The 22238-nt window shown below is 40.0% G+C and overlaps 2 protein-coding genes across 2 annotated transcripts; both read right to left on the bottom strand.

Moving 5' to 3' along the window:
• Positions 1-875: 875 nt before the first annotated feature.
• Positions 876-7093, bottom strand: LMOD2 (leiomodin 2). Its single transcript, XM_054632073.2, has 3 exons — positions 6607-7093; positions 1529-2854; positions 876-1183 (listed from the first exon to the last, which is right to left on the bottom strand). Exons 1-3 carry the CDS (start codon positions 6877-6879, stop codon positions 1157-1159), a joined length of 1626 nt encoding a protein of 541 aa, XP_054488048.1. The 5' UTR covers positions 6880-7093; the 3' UTR covers positions 876-1156.
• A 10498-nt stretch (positions 7094-17591) lies between these two features.
• ASB15 (ankyrin repeat and SOCS box containing 15) lies at positions 17592-22238 on the bottom strand. Its single transcript, XM_077178031.1, is given in 14 exon segments — positions 17592-17663; positions 17665-17724; positions 18135-18147; positions 18321-18406; positions 18408-18481; positions 18484-18522; positions 18525-18877; positions 19252-19431; positions 20016-20205; positions 20208-20288; positions 20291-20329; positions 20742-20873; positions 21030-21089; positions 22214-22238. Coding segments are annotated over 14 exon segments (1404 nt in total).

Here is a 22238-nt window from a genome sequence, read left to right as displayed (position 1 = left end):
ACTAATTAACACTTAGCAGTGCTTCTGGACATACCTACCTTCTTGCCTTTCAACATTTTGGCCACTACTCAGTTTTCTTCATGTTATCACTGTCTTCACACTAGCTGAAGCACCCAGAACCATAACTAATTTGACAGAGGGAGATGTCTAGTGCTACATGAGGAAGGGCTATCCATGCCATTGCCTGTGATGTGATATCTCCAGTTGTGCATCTCCAAGTGACATTGGCTCTGCTTCCACTGTATCACATTGACAGTTCACACCCTGCTTGTTGTTCAACTGATACCATAGGAAAGCCTTTTTCCACCTGGTTGGTAGGCTGCTTTTCAAGTTTCTCTGTCTGACTGGATGTCTGCACTGGGGTTAGTTCTGATTACAGACAGGACTTGCACTGAAGGGATCTCACTTGAATAACTCTGCTGCATCCTTAAAATATTGACATTAACTATCAGCCTCTAAGTCAAGGTGAACTACAGCTCTGTTCATCTCCCAGTTCTTCAGGCCAAGTTTCAGGACCTGGTGGGCCATACTGGTGACCTGACACAACCCATAGCTTAGTTTTAATGGCCCTATAAACCATTTTTTCCAATACAAATATGAAACTGCACTAACATATGGGCTCAGGTACTGTGCTCCACACATGCTCAGGGGCAGCTGAGAAAGATCTCAGGTTCTTTCCCAGGAGACTTCCCAAATGCTCATGAACTTGATGCAAGCATCTGGAGGGTTTTCACTCACAGAAATCCAGGACTATGTGTCTGCTTGAAAGCTTCAAACCACATTTATTGTAAATTCATGGGAAAAAAAAAAAGAAGAAACCACAGGCTGGTAAACTATTACATCTCAGTGTAAAGAACTTGTCCAGTTATGTGCAATCAGATATTGACAAGAATATCTAAATAAGCAACAACTTCTCAATATAAATCTCATTAAATAAAAAAGAAAATTATTTCCATATTTACAGATTACAATGGAAATGGATCCTTAAAGCATTATTTTGTATTTAGCAGGTTTATTTCTTTGAAATAAAAGAGAAATGGCTTGAATCTAAGAGTGTACTTTGGAAGCAGCTTTCTAGACAGTCTATGTTATCACCAGTGAATGGACAAGCAGCCTCCCCTCGATCACTGTTCTGCTTGTTCTGCCATCCAGGATTTCACCGAAGGGCTTCTGGTACCTCCACCTATGAAACAGGGAAGGGAAGGGCATTCGTTACATTTGCTGTACAGTCTAGATGGCAAAACACCTGAAATTCCTGCAGACATACACTGCCAAGATCTCTGTGCTACACATTATCTCCCATAACAAGACAGAGCCTGGGAGAGTACCCCAATTTCTGTCAAAATCACAGTCAGACAGAAATCACTGTGCTGAGAAAAGCCTAATCAGAGGGAAGCCTCCTCCCAAGTGCTTTATTATGATCACATTGCTAAGATTTTTTTTTTTAACTAACTGGGTGTACTAAAATTACTGAGCTTGTGCTATATTTGGACCACAATCAGTTACTGACCTAGGATCTCTTACTTACCCGCCTTAATTGCTTTATGCTGCTTGCCCGAATTGCTTCCATAAGGTTGTCATGGAGAGACCTTTGTGGGGTGGATGGCCGGGTGGAGGGTCGTGAGCCTTCCTCTGATTTTCTGTCTGAGATTGATTTTAAAGAATCTTTAATTTCTTTCAATATGTTGTTCTCATGTTTTCTGGTTTTTTTGCCTTTTTTCTTTTTCTGTCCATTATGCAAGGCTTTTTTTGAGCTTTCTTGCTGTTTGATGACTTCAGCTATATTCCTGGTAGGTGCCTTCTTCTCTGGAAGAAGCGGAGGAGGGGGAGGAGGAGGGGGAGGCGGGGGAGAGGGGGGAAGGGGAGGGGGGGGTGCAGGTGCTGAAGGCTGACATTTCACTGGCAGGGCTTTCTTAGGGAGCTTTGGGGAAGACCACGGTGAGCTTTTAGGGGACACATAAGGTGAGGACCGAGGTGTCCCCTTCTGCAGAACTTTGGTCTTTGGATTGATAGCTCCGTCACAACCTGACTCCTGCTGCCGCTGCTCCTGCATACGCTTTTGCCTTTGTTTATCCATATTTCTTGTCAGGATACTTGTCATGCTCATTCTTGGGCCAGCAAGGTCAAAGTGGTAGCCCAGCTTTACCAGAGTGGTGTTCTCTTTCAGCAGTTTGACTATGTCCATTTCCACCTGGCTGCCCATGATGTGCCTTTGATTGTGGAAGCGCAGTTCTGTTAGAACTTTGTTGTGCTGCAAAGCTCTCATGATGGCCAGCACGCCTTTGCCTGTGATAAAATTTGACTCAATATTCAGACTAGTTATATGCTGATTAACCTTTAACATACCAGCAATAGCTATTGCCACGTTGTCATCAGCATGGGTGTTAGCCAAGCTGAATGACTTAACCATTGTGTTGTCCCTCAGGGCTTGAGAAAATTGTATAAGCATCTGTGAAGTGATGTTTTCAATGTTGTTCAGATTGACCTCTGTGGTGTCAGGGTCGTTGCTCCTAACTTTTTCCAAAGCATCTTCAATAACTGTTGGATTTCCACAAGGGTGGATGGCACTGCTTTTTGAGCTCCGATTATCACTGTCTTTTCCATCATGGCCATTGAGGAAGCTTTCATTGTCCTTTGCACCATTACACTTTTTGTGTCTGACATGGTCAGAATGCCTGCCAGCTGCAGCATTTTGCTCTTCCTCATTCTCATCATCACTCTCATCTTCATTTTCCTCTTCATCTTCTTCTTCATCATCCTCTTCAGTATACGCCTCCTCAGACACTTCACTATTGCTTTCTGTGAAACATTCTTCTTGAAGTTCTTCCGAATTGTCCTCTTCTTGCTCAGAATCCTGAACAGGAACGTAGGTGTGGGTGTTAAACATGATTGAAGTAATGGAACTGCTGCCTTTTAGCACAGGAACAATTATACTGTCACTATATAAATTAACATTGAAAGCTAAAAACAAACAGATGCAGTTAGGAGAACAGAAAAATGATTCATCTAACACCTATACAACATTATTTCTTTTACATTCTTTAGAAAATGCTTAGCATAAATTGCAAACACTCTACCAATGTAAGTGATTTCTGCCGAGAGACAACTTGATACAAGGTATTATGACACGGACATACTTCAGGTTTTCTATGTGTTGGCATGTCTACAAGGGGATATAATTTGGACACTTGACAGCAGAAACATAAGACAACAATTTCAGAATGAACATGAGCAGCAAGCTTCTTCATTTCATGAGGATTAGACATCTCAGACTCCCTTGCATATGTTAGTATGTCTAAAAAATTAAAAGTTGCCATGTTTTAAAATACAAATAGTGTCTGCATGTGTAGTCTTGTATACCAGCATGCAAAACAGTACTGAATTACAGAAGTTATGTCAAAAATACTTTGGATGTATTGCATGGGCTGCACATACTAATAAACTATTTGTGAAGAAAGGTTTGAGGTGCATTCCCACAGGTAAGATGCAACCACATGTCAATAACCCCTGAATTTCTTTGTGTTTGTCAGGAGCTAAGCTGGTGCTCACCATCAGCTGTCACAGGTCAGCCACCACACTGAAAATTGTTATAACTCATTGTCTACAGAGCAAATGCATTGTTTTTCTGAAACACGAGGTTCTTTTAGTGTGTTTGGTGGGTACCAGGAAGGCAAATTTGGAAGCATGCCTCAAAGGTCTGCTTGCTGCCTTTAGCAATTATGGTGCCTAAAGAGAACTCTATGCAGAGGAGCAGGGAAAGGTCTCTACCCCAGGAAAGACTCACTCTTCCCATGGAGGACTCCAGCAGTGTGATGGGGATCTATGGGGTGTTACAGAACCCAGAATCTACAACCAGCCTTAAACCTCTTGCTCAAAAGGTCTTCCATGTCATGTTTTGCCTACTGGAAAAACTATAGGTACACATTTTTCTTTACAATTGTAAATGTAAAACTTTGGATGAATTATAATTGTTCTGTAAGCACTACTTTAGCAATACTTGTGTTTTAATCTCTGTAAAATACTAGATTGTATTTTTCAAAGTGAGTACACTGTGCAGAGACACAGTGATTCTGTTTCTGGAAAACAAAAGTGTTACTAGCAGGGCAGCCTATTTTTAGACAACCTGTGCAGTTTTAGGTTTGCTTAGTTATCTGTCTCTGAAAATAGAGACCTGTTAAAATGCAGGGTACTGTTTCACAATTTTCAGTAGGATTCTGTGCTGGGACATATGCAAAAAAGATGCTAATTGTAATGTTTGCAGAACAATTGAGTTGTTTCTGCCTGATGTTCCTGAGCATTCAGTACTTGGGATCTTGCAAGGTCTGATTGCATTGGCCTGCACACAGAGTTCTTATAGGACCCAGCCCTATTGCTTCTCCTGTAGAACATGTGCAGCAAGGCCCTTATGCTGAGAGATACTGTGCTACCTATAGGCTTATTATGGGATTAAGATTTGTATCTGTATCTTCTATATATCCGTAGAGCTTTAAGACTTGAAAACAGCAGGTATCCAAAACCCTATCTTCATGGCTTTGGTTTTATATCTTGAAGAATATATACTACAGATGAGCAGAAGGAGGTGCCTTTAAATTTACTATTGATATGTTTAGTGATGTTAAATTAATAAAAACCTACTTGATTTTTTTTGTTGAGTGACATTTCTGAGGTCAAAGGCAGAATTTAGTTGCTTGTCAGGTACATTTTCTGGTGTCATATGGAGAGACATATTCTTACTGCAGCAGCACTGTGGCACAGGACTGCTGCAGGCAACCTGTAGGGCTTCATTTTACTTTTTGGGAGTAATATAATGAAAAGTTAGGACTAAGAGAGTCAATGCTGAGGTAAATATCTTGGGAGGACAAGTTATTCACCCTAAAAGGCTATCTGCAAATTGTTTGCCTTTTGGACCAGCTGATCTGTCACCACTAACTATAGAAGGAGCATGAATAACCATCTTAGATAAAGGTGCATAATTTCCAGACAGTTGAAAGCAAGAAAATTGTTTTCAAGGACCTTTCTCATTGCCATCAGTGGAGAGAGTCTTTGCAACCTCTATATCAGCATATCAACCTTTTATTATTTAAGGATGCATTCTGGAAGTTTTTTCTCAGATCAAAAAGTATAGAATCTTTTGCCGGGACTTGGAGGTATAGCCAGTACCCATCATTAATGCTGCATATACATAGAAAAAGAAAAAAAAAAGATCCTGCCATTGCATAAGATACAGAGTTAGACCTGTTCAGCAGGTTTTTTAGAAGTGCCCAGGTTTTGAGTTCCAGGCTAAGCTGGAAATAAACATTAATCTTGCCATTTACTCTCTAGGACTGACAAACAGGGAGTGAAGTCGATGTCTGCAAACTGATACTAATGGTCTGCTGACAGCTACTGGTCTCTGCTCTTGCCTGCAAAGACCTTATACCTCCATTCACAAACAAGAGAAAATACTTACATGTAAAAACATCCTGGATATTGCAGAGTAATTTAATACATCTGACTTTCCTCTAGGAAGATATTTTATCTAATGTATAAACTGCAATTATTTCCTTGCAAATGAAATAAGCTCCTGCATCAAGGCTGATAGAGGTTCTGAGTTCAGTTTTGCTGTCTTTGCCTTTATTGTATTACTTTCTGCTTAAACATGGGAAAATGTGTCCCTGTAAACACAGTAAAAGCTTGGTAGGAAGCAGTGCTTAAAAATCCCCAAGTCCCCACTTTGCTTTGAAATTACATGGAGCCATCATGAAAATAGAAGTTGCTTTTTGGTTGGGCTCAGTCTCACATACACTTTTAGCAAGGATCAGGAGTGCCAACGTGGACATCAGCTGAGACTGAGAGTGCTCACTGCTTGCCAAGACTAAGCCCTTCACTCCTGCCCAGCTGTACTCCTCAGTTGCAGTTCAGGAAATGGCTTTTATTACTAACATTTTTATTTTGGGGAATGAGTTGCCTAACAAACACTACTGGTTGTTTTTTTGGGAATGCATTTAAATGGTTTGACTGATGACTCTATCCCAGGCCACTTTTTAGATAATGTACAGCTGCCCTCTGACTACAGTTGCCAGAAGACTCCTGACCCATGCCAAGGATCCTCAGCAGGAACAAAGCAACACAAGCTGCTGACTGCAACACAAGCTGCTTTCTTCCAGCGAGCACAAAGCCTAGCATCCGCTTACTCAGCTTCTGACATAACATGTATTCAAAATTATCTTCCTTACATGTTTCTCAGCAGTCAATACTGGTTGTTTTTAAGGAAAGGAAAAGGCATTATGTGTAGCTTTCTTAAAAAATCAAATACTATCCAAAAGCCCACATCTTTAGCTATTAACAATTTCTAACATGCCCTTTAATTTTTGTTCCTGTTTTAATCACTAACAATAGTTTTTATGGCACTTTCTTCTATTCTGAACTGAGCATTTAAGGTACCTGCAGAGAGAGCAAATACTCTGATCTAATACTCAGCGCTTTAGCAGGCACAGAGGTATGGCTAACAATGTTCTTAAAAATGCCACAAGAGACTGAAAAGAAATTAAATCAGTCAGTGAGATCATGCCAATGCAGAATAAAACCAAATATTTATAGGAAAGAGCAAATGCCTCAGCATCTTACCTTCTCGCATGCACCCAACCTCTCTTTTTCCAGGAGTTTCTTGGTCTCCCTCTCCCAGTAGGCCATCAGTGCTTCCCTGCTGAAAGTCCCTGTTGGGGTTTTCTCTGTCAGGCTCTTCTGCCGCTGTCCCACTGGAAGGTTACGGTCGGGCTCTATGTCCTCCAGCTCCCGCTCCAGCTCCTTCAGCTCCTCTTCAGTGAGAGAAGCGAGGAGCTCATCTTCATCAATGTCTTCATATTTACTGAGCTCTCTTCTGTACCCAAAGGTAGACATGGTCCTGCTTGGTCAGGCTGGTACAAAGCTACAGTGACCAGGCATTCAAGAAGGCTGAAGCAAGCAAGCTGTGTCTGGTGTGGTCAGCAACTGTTTCCCTGCATAGCCAGAGGCACCCTTTTAAGAGTAATCATCGGGGGCTTACGACAATGCATGAAGGGATGAAAGCATGCTCCGTTTTAAGCATCAGACGTCAGCTAGACATCTGAACAGCAGGAATGTCCCAACACTAATGTTTGCAAGTCCCTTAAAGAGGGGGATTATTGACACACTGGCCATGGCCATATTTAGAGCAGGCAGCTAGTGGGAGAATACCAGCCTCGCAGACGGGGGGGCGGCACCAAATAAAACCCCGGGCGCACTGACACTGGCATCGTGTCCACATTGCGGTGGGGAAAGAACAATGAAAATCCATTTAATCCTGAGCTGTCACAGGGGCTGGAAATAAAACACCCTTGCTGTTGTTCAGTGAACTTCCTCTCACAGTTTTCTCGTGGAATGCTGTTATCCCAGCAAGGTGTTTGCAGGTGGTTGGGATCTGTGCAAAGGCAGCCAAGGGGAGGAGGTCGGCGTGCCAGCAGCCGTGGGGATCACTGCTCCCACAGTGGTACACATTGTCTGTAACAAATCACACAACTGAATTTTTTATTAATTCCCTTATTTCTTCTAGGACTATCAGAGTGAGAATCAGCTGTTCATGTCCATTCGGAGCACCTGTGAGATTTTTGTTCATGTGGAGAATTGTGCTCTGCTGGGGGAATGGACAGAGTCACCCGGAGATTTAAGGGTAACAAGCCCTGGGTGGGCAGGGGGGCTGTGCCTTCATCACTTCTGACGGGACGAGCGACTGAAGGCCTCTAGTGGCTGTTCTGTTAATGGCTGTTGCTCCTGGAGAGAGCCCTTCAAGTCTTTATTCTAAATGTATAGCTACATTATAGTTTCTGATAATACATTTTATACTATTCTGACATTATTTTTGTTGACAGGCATCTTTCAGTAAGAAGAATTACAAAAAGAAAGATTAAACTTTGTGCGGTTTATTGTTTGTTTTTCTGATGTGGTCGTTTTATGTCTTTTTCCTTTTTTCTATTTAGCAGTGAATGATGGTGAGCTAGCAGCATTTTCTGAAACACGCCGACTAGCAATACCTGCCAACCTCTGTTGTGAGAGGGCGGAGGGAGAGGAAGAGAGAAGGTTTTGGTACATGGAAGTAGGAACACACCTATAACAACATATATCAGCCTTCTTAAATGATGACACACAGTGTGTTTTAGACAGTCAAGCCTATATTTAATGGAAATGTAAGTAAACATAATTTGAAGTATTGTTATTTTCTGACATCATCCCTTTGGTCAGTATGGATTGGACACCTGCACTGAGGTATGTTGTTTAGCCAAATTGCTCATTTAATTTCATTATTATGCATACAGCTTTACTGACAGTACAGAGAGGAGAATATCAGATCTTTATGAAAATCATACTCAAAGAAATCATATTTTTCCTTTGATAATTCATCTATATGAACTTCATGCAGTTATCTTGATCAAGAAATGGTATGAAAGCTTATAACCTTAGTCTTTCCCAACCTACAAAATACATTAATAAAGCACACATAAGAATACCATGCAGTTTAATATAAAATAAATATTTGCAGGTCATTTACATTGACAGAATCTTTGGATAAAACAAAAAGGAGGCAGATGCTTGGCTTAGGTAGCTAAGAGTGTTACCTTCACCCTTTTGCCTTCCTGGTATAAGGCCCCATGATGGGCCAAGTGCACACAGACAGGTCAGTGGGTCCACAGGAGTTCTGTTCACTCTTTCACCTGCAGAATGAAGCCTGGGCCAAATTCTGAAAAAATGTGAAAGACTAGAGAAATATAATAAGTTCCTTTTTTCTTTTAATTTGGCATTTTCAATGCTGTTTGATAGAGCTGCATTAATTATCTGTACATAGCTGCACTCCAAGCAATTTTATTTATTTAATATGTCTAGGACAATGGTTCACATTGTTATCATTGGAGTTAGCCAGAGAAGCAGCATAATGAAGTTATATTTCTTGAGTGCATTTTTGCTGACAACATTTTGTTGCATATTTTGATGGAGTTTGGAAATGTGAACTGGATATATTTTCTGTTGGAAAATCTGATTGAAACTGAAATGCTTTTAGAAATATGCTATATTTTATTAGTACAATGTTGATATGTACAACACTGATATGTACAATATTAAAAGCAAAAATATGCTGTTAAAAATTAAATCTATTCAAATATACTGTTTCCAGAAAAAAAATATCAGCTTCCTGCTGTTCCTTTTTTGTTAGGTACAACAGAATTTCTAAGTCTTCAATTTTCCTGAGCTGAGAGTCCATTATACAAAGTACAAACATACAGATACCTGAATTGTCTATTTGAAATTTTCTATGTATAAACAAAATTTTCCAAAATCAAAGAAACTTTTTAAAAGCAGCATGTATAATTAACTTCTAAAATAATATTCCAAAGGAATATTAAATACCATGAGTATTACCTTCAATGCTACTCCTTACTGAGACATGATACAAGACTGGGCCAGTGTTTTTTTCTACACAAAATGCCAATGATGTCCATTCTAGCCATGAGATAATTTAAAGACCTTACTAAAGATGGACAAGGTACTTTCTTGTACATCTCTTCCCTGAAGCAGGGAGAAAACTGGCAGTCAGGTGAGGTTATGAAAGGTTTGTGTCCCTTCTTGATCCTATATGGCACTTGTGGTATTTTATGACCTATTCTTTACAGGGAAATGGCCAAAGGTGAAGAGCCACAAACACTCTCCAGGAAAATTTTAATAAAAACAATAAGGCTGTAGCACATGGAAAATAACACACAGACTAAAAATAATATGCTAAAACTGTAAAGACAAGTACTCACAGGTCAGAAAATGTAGGAATAGTATTTATTGTTGCCTACTGATGAGCACTGAAACACAGTCCTTAATTCCATAGTTCTCTAATCATATACTTTGATCCTAGACACGAGTGTCAGAACCTTTACTCAGAACCTTTACTCTTTTTCATTGCATGAGAAAGATCACACACATTCAATAGCCTTACAGTGTTTTATTTTGCCCCTGTTCTTCAGCATAGTAAAGCTATCAATGATTTTAATTGTCAGTGGCCTTTTCAGAGGACATGAAGGTGTTACCAGTTTTTTAAGGAAGAAGAAAGAGGTACAGAAACCTTAAGACTCAAAGTACCCACTAATTTGGAATTTGGGATTCCCTTTCTGGCAGTATTTGGCATAATGCATTTCAGCTGATCAGGGCTCAGTTCCTGTGGGCATCAGCCATGGCTGAAACTTCCCACCCTTACAACATTTCAGATCACAGGTTCCAACTTCCAAGAGGAACTCAGAACAAAGACAGGAGTAATTGTGTTTTCCTGTTATTAGCATTCTTACCTGAAACATTTTGTTCCTGTTTCATAGTCTCCTTTTTCAGGTACTATAAATGTTCTGATTTCTAAAAAAACCAAGCAAAAGACCCAGAGGTCTGAGCAAACTGTTCTATCTCCCCAGCTGTGTTCTCAATCACACCATTAGAAACAGTTTAGGAAGAGTCCATTGTGTGCTAGTGAGGTGGCACAGGGAACTTCCATCACAGGAGGCAGTGAGTAGAGCATGAACAATATGTAGTACAGGAAGGCAAATTTATAGCAGCTACATTGGCTGCTGTTTAGGGTGAATCCTACAATTAGACATTAGGAAAAATCTCTTCATGAAAGGGTTTGTCAAGGATCGGAACAGGTGTCCATAGCTGAGTCACCATCCCTGCATGTATTGAAAATACATGTAGATGTGGCACTTAGGAGCACAGTTTAGTTGTGGTCTTAGCAGTGTTAGGCTAACATTTGAACTTGATGACCTAAAAGATCTTTGTGATGATTTGATGAAGTGCTTTGCCAACTCCTAACAGAAAACCCAAACTCACCTTCCTAATGCCCTGCTGAAATCCTCTATGCAGGGAATTCACCATTTCACCAATAGGTCATGAAAACTCATCTCTCATTTGACAGAATTATTAAGTGTTTTTTCACTTCAGAACCTGAGCTGAGAGAAAAGGAGAACTGGAAGCACCCATTTTATAGGAGGAGGATTCACTCTGTCATTGTAGACCTTGGCACCCAGGGTTCCTGGCTTTCAGCAGCTAAATTTCAGATAAGATTTTCCATCTTTCCTAACCTGGAGGAAAGATCATTTATTGTCTTGGTTTTACAAGAGGAAACCCTTCGAAGTGTCCATTTTTCCCTTCAAAGCAATTAATTTTTTCAATCAGCAGCCAAGGGAACTCTGTTCCATCTCTTGCATTTCCACACTTGGGGCACATTGGCTCAATTGCTTAAAGGCCACAAGCAACATGTGGCCACCCCACAGCAGGACAAAGCCCACAGATAAATGCATATTTCCACTCAGATGAGTGCAGGGAAAACTACAGGCAGGCAAGGAGAGGGCTGTACAACCTTGTCCTCAGGCACAGGACAGTGGCTATTTCAGTCCGGGCTCGGGAGGACAGCCTGTCAGACAGATGCGTTGGCTCATACTGAGCTCAGTCCCACACTGCAGGAACTGCTCCAATTGCCATAGAGCACATCAAAAACAATGCATCACAGCACGCTGGGCTTTCCCCATGCCTCCTGCTGCCCATCTGCTGTGCTGCTTGCTCCTGCAGGCCTCCCACCACCACTTTTGCAACCCTCAGTCCTGAACCAACTCCTTCCCTTGTGCTATCCACTCAAAGCACCAGCCCCTGAGCTCTCTCTTCATGCCTTATTACTGCTGTGCTGCCTTCTCCATCCTGGTCCTGCAGGCCCCCCACTCCTGCTTTCCCTGCAAACCCCTCACTGTTCTCAGCCACCTCCACACCCTGTTTGCTGACCTCTCCTTCCTACTCCTCCTTGCACGTCTCCTCTGTCCTGCCCTCGTGTTCCTCACTGCCTGCTCTCCCCCTCCCACTACAGCAATATATATATATATATATGTATATATATATATTTATCTCTATATATGTCTCAGTTTTTGTATGCTGCATGTACAGGCCCAGGTTGAATGCAGAATTCAAACCATCCTGCAGAGACACAGGGTCAAGCAGCCTGGCAAGTACACAAGACCACGAGGCAGACTGATGGGACAAGCTGCAGCTCTTTCCCTCGGGAGACTCGCATACCTTGTGAAAATCGTGCGCACGGTACTGTGCCTGAAAAGGATGTGTCATCACCTACATTTAACAGTGGTGTCAGCAGAGCAAATGGGACGAAGCGTGCACTGAAGGCATTTGAAGAAACAATTTTTCAGCTGCTTTTCTCAGTGCCAGATGATTCTGTTGTTCACTCCATCTCTCCGGGTGATGGCTGTAAACAGGGAGTCACACAGAAGACAAAGATGTTTTCTATCATACATGCTGGGGGAATCCAAAGTGGGGTAAGTGCAAACATCACCCTGATTCAAAACCAGTCTTTGCCTGGGAATCAGATTCAGCATTCTAGCTCAAAGACAGATTTTTCCCACAGATTCCCTGCAACACACCCCAGGCTACCAGGAGGGCAGATTCCAGGTACAGGCTGTAGTTTAACAACTCAGACCATCGCAAACAGTAATCAGCTTTCACTCAAAAACATGTGCATGTGGGCTGCCTTATTGCTCAGATCAGTTTGGAAAACAGCTTTCTCAACAGTTGCTGGGGACATTTTATGCACATACACCCATAAGGCACAGGACAACCACTAGTCTAATGTATTTCAGTGGTGGGGGTGTTTGTGTTGCCTTACTTATCAAGACAGAAGAGGGAGTGAAGAAGCGAATGGGCTCTGATAATGCTGCTGATGGGAAGATAGTATGGATGCATCCTGGAAGGGGAGTCAGGGGGAAGTCAGGCAAACCTGCCTGCAGGGAAGGACTGGGGGCAAAAACACATCTGAGTGCAAATAAGAACATTTCTGAACTAACAAATTTCTCAACCTTTAATGAAAAGAAAGAACGCTCACCTTTGTGCATGGATCCTGGTGCTCTATTTTATTATACAGAGAAGATGCCACTGGGTGCCAAAGGTGCAGCAGACTTGGGACTTATTGCTCCTTCTGCCTACCTGAATCACACTAAACTAAGGAAGACATTGGGGGAAAATAAATCTTATTGAATAAATGTCATTCCAATTCCCAGTTTTCTTTTCTTCCTACACAGCCAATACTTTTTAATCATCTCATGTCAGTACAATGTCATGTTCTGTATTAACAGCATGAGATGAACCTGCTTATCTTTGACAGCACAGACTATTCCTGCCAGGGTTTTGCCCAAAGCAAGTGCTTTTTCACGTCTCTGCAGATTGGCCACTTCCTCATTTCTCCACACCAAATAGATAAACTGCTTTGTACACAAGGACGGGCTTAATGCTCCTGCTTTCCCAGAGCTGCTCTTATTCCTCAGGAAGAATCTCAGTCTGCTTTACAAACATTGCCAACAGATTTACAAACTATATATAGAAATCGTTTCACTTGCTACTGATGTACAGACATAGGGTGACCACAGCAGCTGTTTGGAATTACATCGCAATATTGCTCAACAGGTTTGGAAAGGAAGTAGAGGCCACTGTATTGCAAAGAAAGTAAGAAAGAAACTGCTGTATGCACAGAAAATGTGGGGTTTAGAAGGATAATTTCAGTGGGATGCAGTTAGCCTACTACTTTTTAAAAAATGAAGCATAATAAAATAGGTAAAAATTACCAATGTAAGAACTGTATTATTTATGGTGGTATTTGCAAATACACTGTAATATGCATGTCTGTATCAGGTAGTTATTAAATTATAAGTGATTGTGAAAACTGCATGGATTTCATCCTTTGTTAATACCTGGCAGACAATTCTCCCATGTAACTTAGCCAAACCTATGGTTTGTCATTCAGTTTAAAAAATTACTCTATTTCTTTATACACAAGAGAGCAAAACAGGTAGTTACTATATTTAGCATTTCCTTTGTCACTTATTTTTAACAGTGTGTGTTTATGAAGATTTTTTTAAAAAGGAGATGCCAGCAATATAAACAAGTTACATACTTCATAGAGAATTAAATACATGCAGCAGTACTAACCAGGTAAATTCTCTATTTTCTTTAATTATGTCGGGGGGTTGTTTTGTTTTTATTTTTTTGTTAGTCCATATTAATGACAACAGAAGTTCTGCCAATATCTACCATGCACAGCAAATGTGGACAAATGGCAATGGGTTTGCCCAATTAGATGTAGAGATTTCTACTGAAAATGTGAATTTTGAAAATTAAATGAAAATACATTGAACATGTCACCAGAGCTACACTGTTATATCATTCTTATGACTACTAACCATTCACTAATATATTTTTGTAGCTTTTCAGGAGAACCCCAGCTCCCTCAGACATTCCTCATAAGACTTATGTTCCAGACCCTGGAAGTGATGGAAAAACAAAAGAGATTAAAACCTGTTCTACAGAGATAAATCAAAACAAATTATATCCATGCAAGCCATAGCCAAACCATGGATATTTTAGTAGAGTTTTTTTCCTGCCCCAAGTAAGGGTCATGAAAAATCCCTTTACCTTACCCCAAGCTAGACACAAAAGAGCCTGTGGCTTTGTGACGGTGTTTTTCCATGTGTGACTCGTGCACTGATGGCAATAGTCTGAGAAAGGGCAGCTCAGCACTTGGAGCCCATGTCAGAACACAGACTGCTGCAGTAAAATTGCTGCTCACCTCCCACCTCAGCCTCACCCCGGCCTTGATACCCAGAACAAGCTCTGCCATGCCAGCTCCCAAAATTAGATGGTAGCCAGTGCACAGAGCTTTATGGATGACCCACACACAGCATTATGGCTTCTACAGGGAACAGCTCGTCATATACAGGACTCGTGGCGATGGTTTTCTCCCTCCTGCACTGAGCTCTGAAAACACTCACAGCTACAAACTCTATCCCACGGGTGCTGAAAAGGCTAAAGGCTGATGTAACCACTGTTGAATGTCTGGCTCCTTGGAGAGCTCACAGCCTGGTGCAGCTGCTTGTGTCAGATTTTATGAGAAATAGAAACCAAATTATACCTCTGATTTCAAACATTATCCCCAAATTGATAGGAGGCCCTATCCCACAGCATGCCTGATTCAGTGCCAGGGCATTTAATTACTTGTAGACAACATTGCCCGGGGGTGGGCATGCCATGGAATTGGGTTGCGATGGAACAGCCTGTGGGACACACCCAAATAGTCGAGAAAATTAAATGCTAGTGTTGCAAGGGTTCAATCACAGTCCAAGTAGGGAAAATAAAAATGTTTTTTCCTACCAATTTATTCTTCCAGCTGGGAATTAAGCCTTTGTGTCTTTTCACACAACCACCAGCTCTGGCCCAGTTACATTTCCTGGTTCTACCACCACATAGTCAAGTCCATAAAAAGTAGCATCAAATGGTCTGGCTGCAAAATATGGGAGTCAAAAGAGTTGTGTTCAATTCCTAGCTGTGCCATAAGCCTGACATGGGGAAAACAGCTCCATGACTATCTCACCTCATATTTCATTTAAAATAAAGTTTTGCTTTTCCCTCCATTCAGTTCATGGTTGCCTTGAAAATATAAAAGACACTTTCTCATAATGCTGTACTTGCTTTAGAATTGAGGAGGATGGGGGTGGGAAGGAAGGGAAGCAAGGGTGGGCAGAAGCCTTTAATAAATAAACAACTTCAATGGTGAAGGATAGAAAAGCTTTATACCAGTATCACTCCACCTCCTATAAAAGGCAACCAAACAAAAAAGGGCTTGGCTGTACTGATTAAAAGACAAACACAACCAGTACCATGTCTTTTTAGCTTACCTAGTGATATTCAAAGGACTAGTTCATGGTATTTTAAACACTTGGGGCAATGCTCAGTGCTACATCTGAATGCTTTGATGCTACAGGCAATGTAACTACTGCCTGATGCTTGTATGAAGTCCTAAATATAAACCTTTGCCCATGAACTAAAATTACTAATGGAATTTGGCTCTAGCCACAGAAAGGGTTTAAAATCTCCTATCTAAAGCCTTATTTGATCATGTTTCCTTTGCTGGTTGCAGTATACTGTATCAGATATGCAATTACCTAAATTCTTCTGTTGTGGTCACTGTATTAATTAAAATTACCACAATTTAAGATTTACTATGATCAGGCCCATATTTCTAATTAAGAATTCCCACAAAGAAGTATCAGTTTATAGGTTAGGAAGCATACATGTATTTGTCCTGTTATGTCCAGGAGGTATTGGCCAGTAGAGCCTTGACTTGCAGTCAGCTGTGTTGGGCTCACTGGGCACTCTGTGCTCAGGCCATGCCTGCAGTCACCAGTCACCTTAGGGCATCCTTCTGTCAGGGGCCTGGCTCAGATGCCAGATGCCTAGAAATTTTTCAAAAGTGACTAAATTAATATTTTTCATCCTGGTCAAAATTCCTGGCAAAATCCCCAGAAGTTATGTCTTGGAAAGCTACATGAATAATAGCCCTACTGAGAGCAGAAGGAGGAATGAAGCCTTCTGTTAAACCTTCTTCGTATCCCAGACCAGTAATTTTCACTTCTTCCATTTGCTCCAGTGAATCTGTCATGAAGAAGGACACAAAAAGGACCAATCTAGCTGCCTTGGGAAGTGGAATTTACATGTCTGACTCAGAAGTTAGGTCTTATATGACGATGACTTTCAGCAAGTAAGGAGAAATTCTGAACAATTGAACATATCTGACTGCAAGTCAAGGCTCTACTGGCCAATACCTCCTGGACATAACAGGATAAATACATGGAAAGCGAGTTCAGGGGTAGGGCAGAAGCATACTGGAGCTGAGTTTTGGTTTCTGTGAACATGTGTATGTGTAATAAACAGCAAATCTCTCAAATAACAGGATGCCCAGAGTTGTTGTGGCTGCCCCATCCCTGGAAGTGTTCAAGGCCAAGTTGCAGATGGCTTTGAGAAACTTGTTTTAATGCAAAGTGTCCCCACCCATGGTAGGGGAGTAGGAACTAAATGATCTTTAAGGTCCTTTCCAACACAATATTTTGATAAATGTGGGTTTAGCTAAATGGATTATGCCCTGTGTAATCCTGATATCCACCAATTGAAATATCTTCTTAGTTGGGAGGGTGTGTATTTTTTTCTTTCCTCAAGATGGAACAGATGCTAGAAAAAACAAAGGGAGTAACTGCAAATAATTTTTAATTAAATATCTTTAAATTTATTCTGTTGGATTTTTTCTCCTCTGTGCAGAAACATACTGTGCAGTGCATGACAGCATAACTGAGGGTGAGTCTGTTAAAGAACTGGTCTGCCAAAACTCTGGAATGAAAATTAAAGTTACAACATTTCTTGACCAAGGGGATATGCTCCTTGATTTCCTGGTTTGCTCATCAAAATCTACTCTTTGTTTAAAAGAGCCTACCTAAAGTCACTTAAATTTTGCCAAGCCTTGAAACATGCACACACTGAAGTTGCACCTGGGATCAAACACTTTGCAAAAATACCTAAAAATAATCATTTAGATGTTTGAAGAATTTTACATAGGACCATGACCTTTAATGTACAAAGTATGCTACAACACTTTGGATGAATGTGACCTGACATAAGCAATTAAAATTTCCTATAATAAATCATAACATTATTAACTGGAAGTTAGATATTTATCCAGTCTGTGGTATCTCTGCTCATTTTTTCTGTGTTTCTATGAAAAACTGAATTCTTGGGCTAAGAAGCACATAATCTGTGTAATCTACAAAAAACACAAGCCACTTTTCCAGCTAAATGTCTCAGTCACAGAACAGCGATAACCTCACAGAACTGAAACAGAGAACACATCAAGCCATAATTTCAAAATCTGTGCAGAGAAATGCCAAAGAACACATTTTAAAGTAATTACAGAAGATAATTTAAACAAAGTCCTAGCAATGGCCTTCAACAGTCAAATTGATACCTAGGTAGGTTACTTTAAAATTCATTTTCTTCCATGTTTAGCATTTGTGAACCCTTAATTTATGCAACCAGGCTTGAAGGCAAAAAAAAAAAAAAGCTGTAATCTGTGGCACTGTTTTGTTCAACAGAAATATTTCTTTGGAAACAGATCTAATCCACTAGTTAGGAAAGGAACAGAAATTCCAGAATCTTTCCTCATGATTTCTTAAAATTTCCTTTCTAAATTTCTAATATACTAATGAAAATAAATAATAAAACCACCTCACCACCATATGTACATCATTTTCTCTACCTCAGAGAGGAAAATGAGGAATGGCTATTTTATCTTTAGAGTGTTTTCAAAAAATTATTTTGCCAGTATGTTAATCTTAATTCAACACTATAAGCCAGAGTGTTTCAATCTGGCTAATGAAAAGAGCCGAGTGAAGAGAAGCAAGGAATGTATGTATTTATTAGTTTATTATATTGAAGAAGTAGTCCAACTGGGAATAGGCTCAAGCTCTGGAGCTGGCCACACAAAAGAATTTCCAAAGATACCCTGACACATAAAAGTCCAAACACATCTTCACATTATATCCATGACTGAGCAACAGCCTCAGCATCATGTCACCATTCAAAGAATACCAAATGCACTGGGGAAATGTGTATCATTAAGCAACAAAATTAGCAGTTGACATCTGCTCCACAAGATAGGAGTAGTTTTACAATTCCATGGCTGTCAGCTCTCACTGCTACAAGAACACAGTTTAAAGGATCCTTGTTTGGATTTGCTCCTGCTTTGAGCAATATTTTGGTGCAAAGAATCTCATTATTAGAAACAGCATGACAAAGTGCAGTCTCTCTTCTGTCATCATAAGTATTTGAAGTTATGTGTTCAGACAAGAGAGTGTTGACATCCAAACCATTTTCAATGACAAGCTCTAGGCACTGGTTATGGCTGTCTACAGCAGAATGAACAGTGCTTGACCCACTTTCCTGGATTAAAGTTTGGGATGTGGCTGCAAAGAGATACTTCCTGCCCCTAAAAAACTGTCAACAAAACTAGGCAGGTGTAACTTCCTTACAGGACGAAAATAACCCTCATCCATCTATGTTCTTAGTTACTACCTAGACATCTTACAAAGAATCAAAACACAGAAACATCAGTTTTGAGTACTCTCAAATAAGATGCGTTTAAGTAGTTTCAGTGGTTTTCACTTAATTCTAAGGAACGTGTTTTGCATTTTGCTTAGTTTCTGCTAAAAAGAAAAGTTAATTAAATCTAATCAAACAGAGGTATTTCTGAAATAGAAATGTACCTGAATATACATTTGCAAGTTTACTACAAACATCTTTGATGTAACCTTGTGCCACATTGTTTCTTAGAGAAAATGTAAAGTCCAAGCTCAGACTCACAGGTGATGCCCCTCATAAGCCATTTTGTGTAAGGGAAGCAGCCCTGCCTCACCAGGCTCATTGCCACTTCCTCCAGATTTCAGAAGCAGAGCTCTGCAGTCCAGACTGCGTCCTTGAGCTGCTTAAAACAATACTGGTACACGATCATCTGCTAAGGCCTTGATCATCTGCTATGTCCACCTCAAAGGAGGATATGGAACTTATATTTATATTCAAAGTGATTTATAGATCATCATAAAAACAAACCCAGAGTACCTTCCTCCTTATTTTCAGATATATTTAAATTAAAGCTTTACTAAAGCACGGAATATTTTTTGTGACAAATATAAAACCCAAAATCAAAATAAGAGGTGTACAGACACAAGTTCAAGTGCTCACCTGAGCGGGCTCTGCTTTGACTGTAAGCGCTACAACTGAGGACTTTCAAACTGACATATTTCAAATATACTTCAGTAATTAATACCAATATAATTCCAAACGTGGAAGGAAAGGTAGGAGGGAGGGATTGAGCAGAGTAAAGAGAAACACAGAAGGGCAAGAAGAGCACGTATAGCAATCTCTCCTTGACTGAAAGGGATTGCTTTCAACTCTGCCACTCCTCTCACATGCATTACAGAAACATGTAAGCATCACTCTAGTCCAGCAGAAACACTCACATATGCTTCCTTTCCTTCCAGCTACTTTCCTCTTTTTTTCCTGAAAGACCTCAGCACTCAGGCAAGATGTATGCCAGTGCACAGGTGAATTTCTCTTTTCCTAACTACATATCATTATGATTAAGATGCTCCAGCACATCACAGTGATCACATTCAGTCATAACCCCTAATGGTCTTATCCAATATTTGTCCTTAATGTTCACATTTCCATCATTCTTCAGAATGTCAACAATGTCTTTGCATCTCTGTTTTGCAGCTTCTTGCATTGTTGACCAATAAGTTTCTCCTTGTAAATCATGGTATTGGGATAAACACCCTTTTCCAGGATCATTTGCCCATTTTCCACAAAGCCAGTTTTTGCTGCCAAAGTTAGTGCTGTTTTCCATTGCATGTTTTTTATTGCCATGTTGATTCATAAGATGCTAGAGGTAAGAAAGTGAAAAAAAGATACAACAAAATAAAGCACAAGGCTGTTAACACATACACATATATCAGAAATCCTTAAATGCTAAGTTTTAATTACAAGTATTTGTAATTATGTTCACCTAACCAGTTCTGCCAAACACACTGAATACTGAATAGAAATTCTTGCCTTGTCTGTAAGCTTCTGAACAAAATGTTAAAAATGGTCCAATTTATTTGTTGGTGTAAACTGATGCAACTTTTCCAAAACCAGAAATTTGTTGGAACATTTAAACAACATGAGCAAGATGCTTCATGGAGGACTTGATCATACTTCTTTCAGTCAACATTTCTAGCCTACATTGATGTCTACATTATTCTATATTTCTTTGTTGCTCCCCTTATCTTATGGGATATTTTAACCTTTCTTGCCATCTAAAGTGACTTCAAATACTTGTGGAATTGGCTGAACTGCAACCTTGTGCAGTGGAAACCACTCTCTTTGATCAGTTTCCTTCAAAGCATATGTCAGGTTCACAAGTCCTTGAAGCCCAGATACTTGACCTTCCAAACTTGAATGGATAAACATGATGCAGTTGAAAAACAATATGTCAAAAGCTCAGATTTGCAAAGGGACTATTTTATTTAATTTTAGGGTGTCATTTTTGTTTTGTTGTTTGTTTGTTTGTTTTGTTCTGTTCTGTTTTTACCCCAGGACACCTTGCTTCATGGATGTTACAATTTTCCTGTTGTTCTCATGAGGTGATACAATAAAATGGTCTCATCTCATGTCATTAATTATCTCTTTTAATGGTCCTTAATATATTAAAACCCCCCAAAACAAACCCCAAACACTCACAAATATTGTTTTATCTTTATACTGACAAAGCACAGTGTATTAAAGAAGAAAAAGGTGTTTGGACTCCCCGCACTATTTCTGCAGTCATGAAGTTTAAGGGACATTCACGTGAGTTTGGTACACAAGGTCAGGCCATGGCCAAGCCATACCACCTATTATTTCCAAGGTGTGAGAGTCATTGAAATGCTCAGTGGATTAGTAACAGAGTATGTCAAACCTTTTAACTATAGTCATCAACTTAATTCAGTCTGTTCATATCACCAACTGTAACTGTGGCTTATGTTCACTATGCTTTTTCGTCATGATATCACACCAACCAACCACCTTACTAGTAAATTCTCATTATAACTGGAAGGCCAGGAATGATCTCTTTACAACATCTTCTAGGTTTTTGAACTGTAAAATGCAGTCTTTATATGTTGTAAAACAGACAGAAATAAAAATGTTTTAAGTTAATACATGCTGTACCTACCTAGGTTTTTCCAAATGAGTTTTGGGTTTTGATAGTTTCAAAATAGCTTGACTGTTTGATTCAATCTTAGTGGCTTAACCCATTTGTCTTGTTGAATCTTTTTATTTATTTTTAAACTACTACTTCCACAGTTTGTGCAATCATGTGCTCTTTCTACCACACTGAACACTTATCATCCTCAAAATGTTGCACAAATATTACACAACTATACTAAGTCCCTATTGTATGTTTGTCACAGCTCATGGTTCTAGTCATCCTGCAAATAGAGAAGGAACATTGGAAATGCTACTTGGAAGAAATCTTCTGAAACTTATTTTCAAGGGGAAGAGTTAATCAACTTTCTCTTCAGACTAGTTTCTGCACTGCTCTTGTAAGCAGTAAGTCACTCAAAGTACCATAGCCAGTATTATAATGCCATCCACAAATACCTTACAAGTTAGTATATTATGATAAAGCTTGCAAACCAAAATTAAATTAGTAAGGGCTTACATTTAGATTGACTCAGAAACTAACTGAAAACTAACTGACTAAAGGTCTTTTGGATTCAGACTCCCACATAATACAGTTTCTCACCTTTTCCAATGTGCACTGGAATCAT

Source organism: Agelaius phoeniceus, chromosome 5, assembly GCF_051311805.1.
Source record: "Agelaius phoeniceus isolate bAgePho1 chromosome 5, bAgePho1.hap1, whole genome shotgun sequence".
In the NCBI taxonomy this organism is placed as follows: Eukaryota; Metazoa; Chordata; class Aves; order Passeriformes; family Icteridae; genus Agelaius; species Agelaius phoeniceus.
The sequence above is the reverse complement of the archived record's forward strand: the minus strand, read 5'-3'. Positions and strand labels throughout refer to the sequence as shown.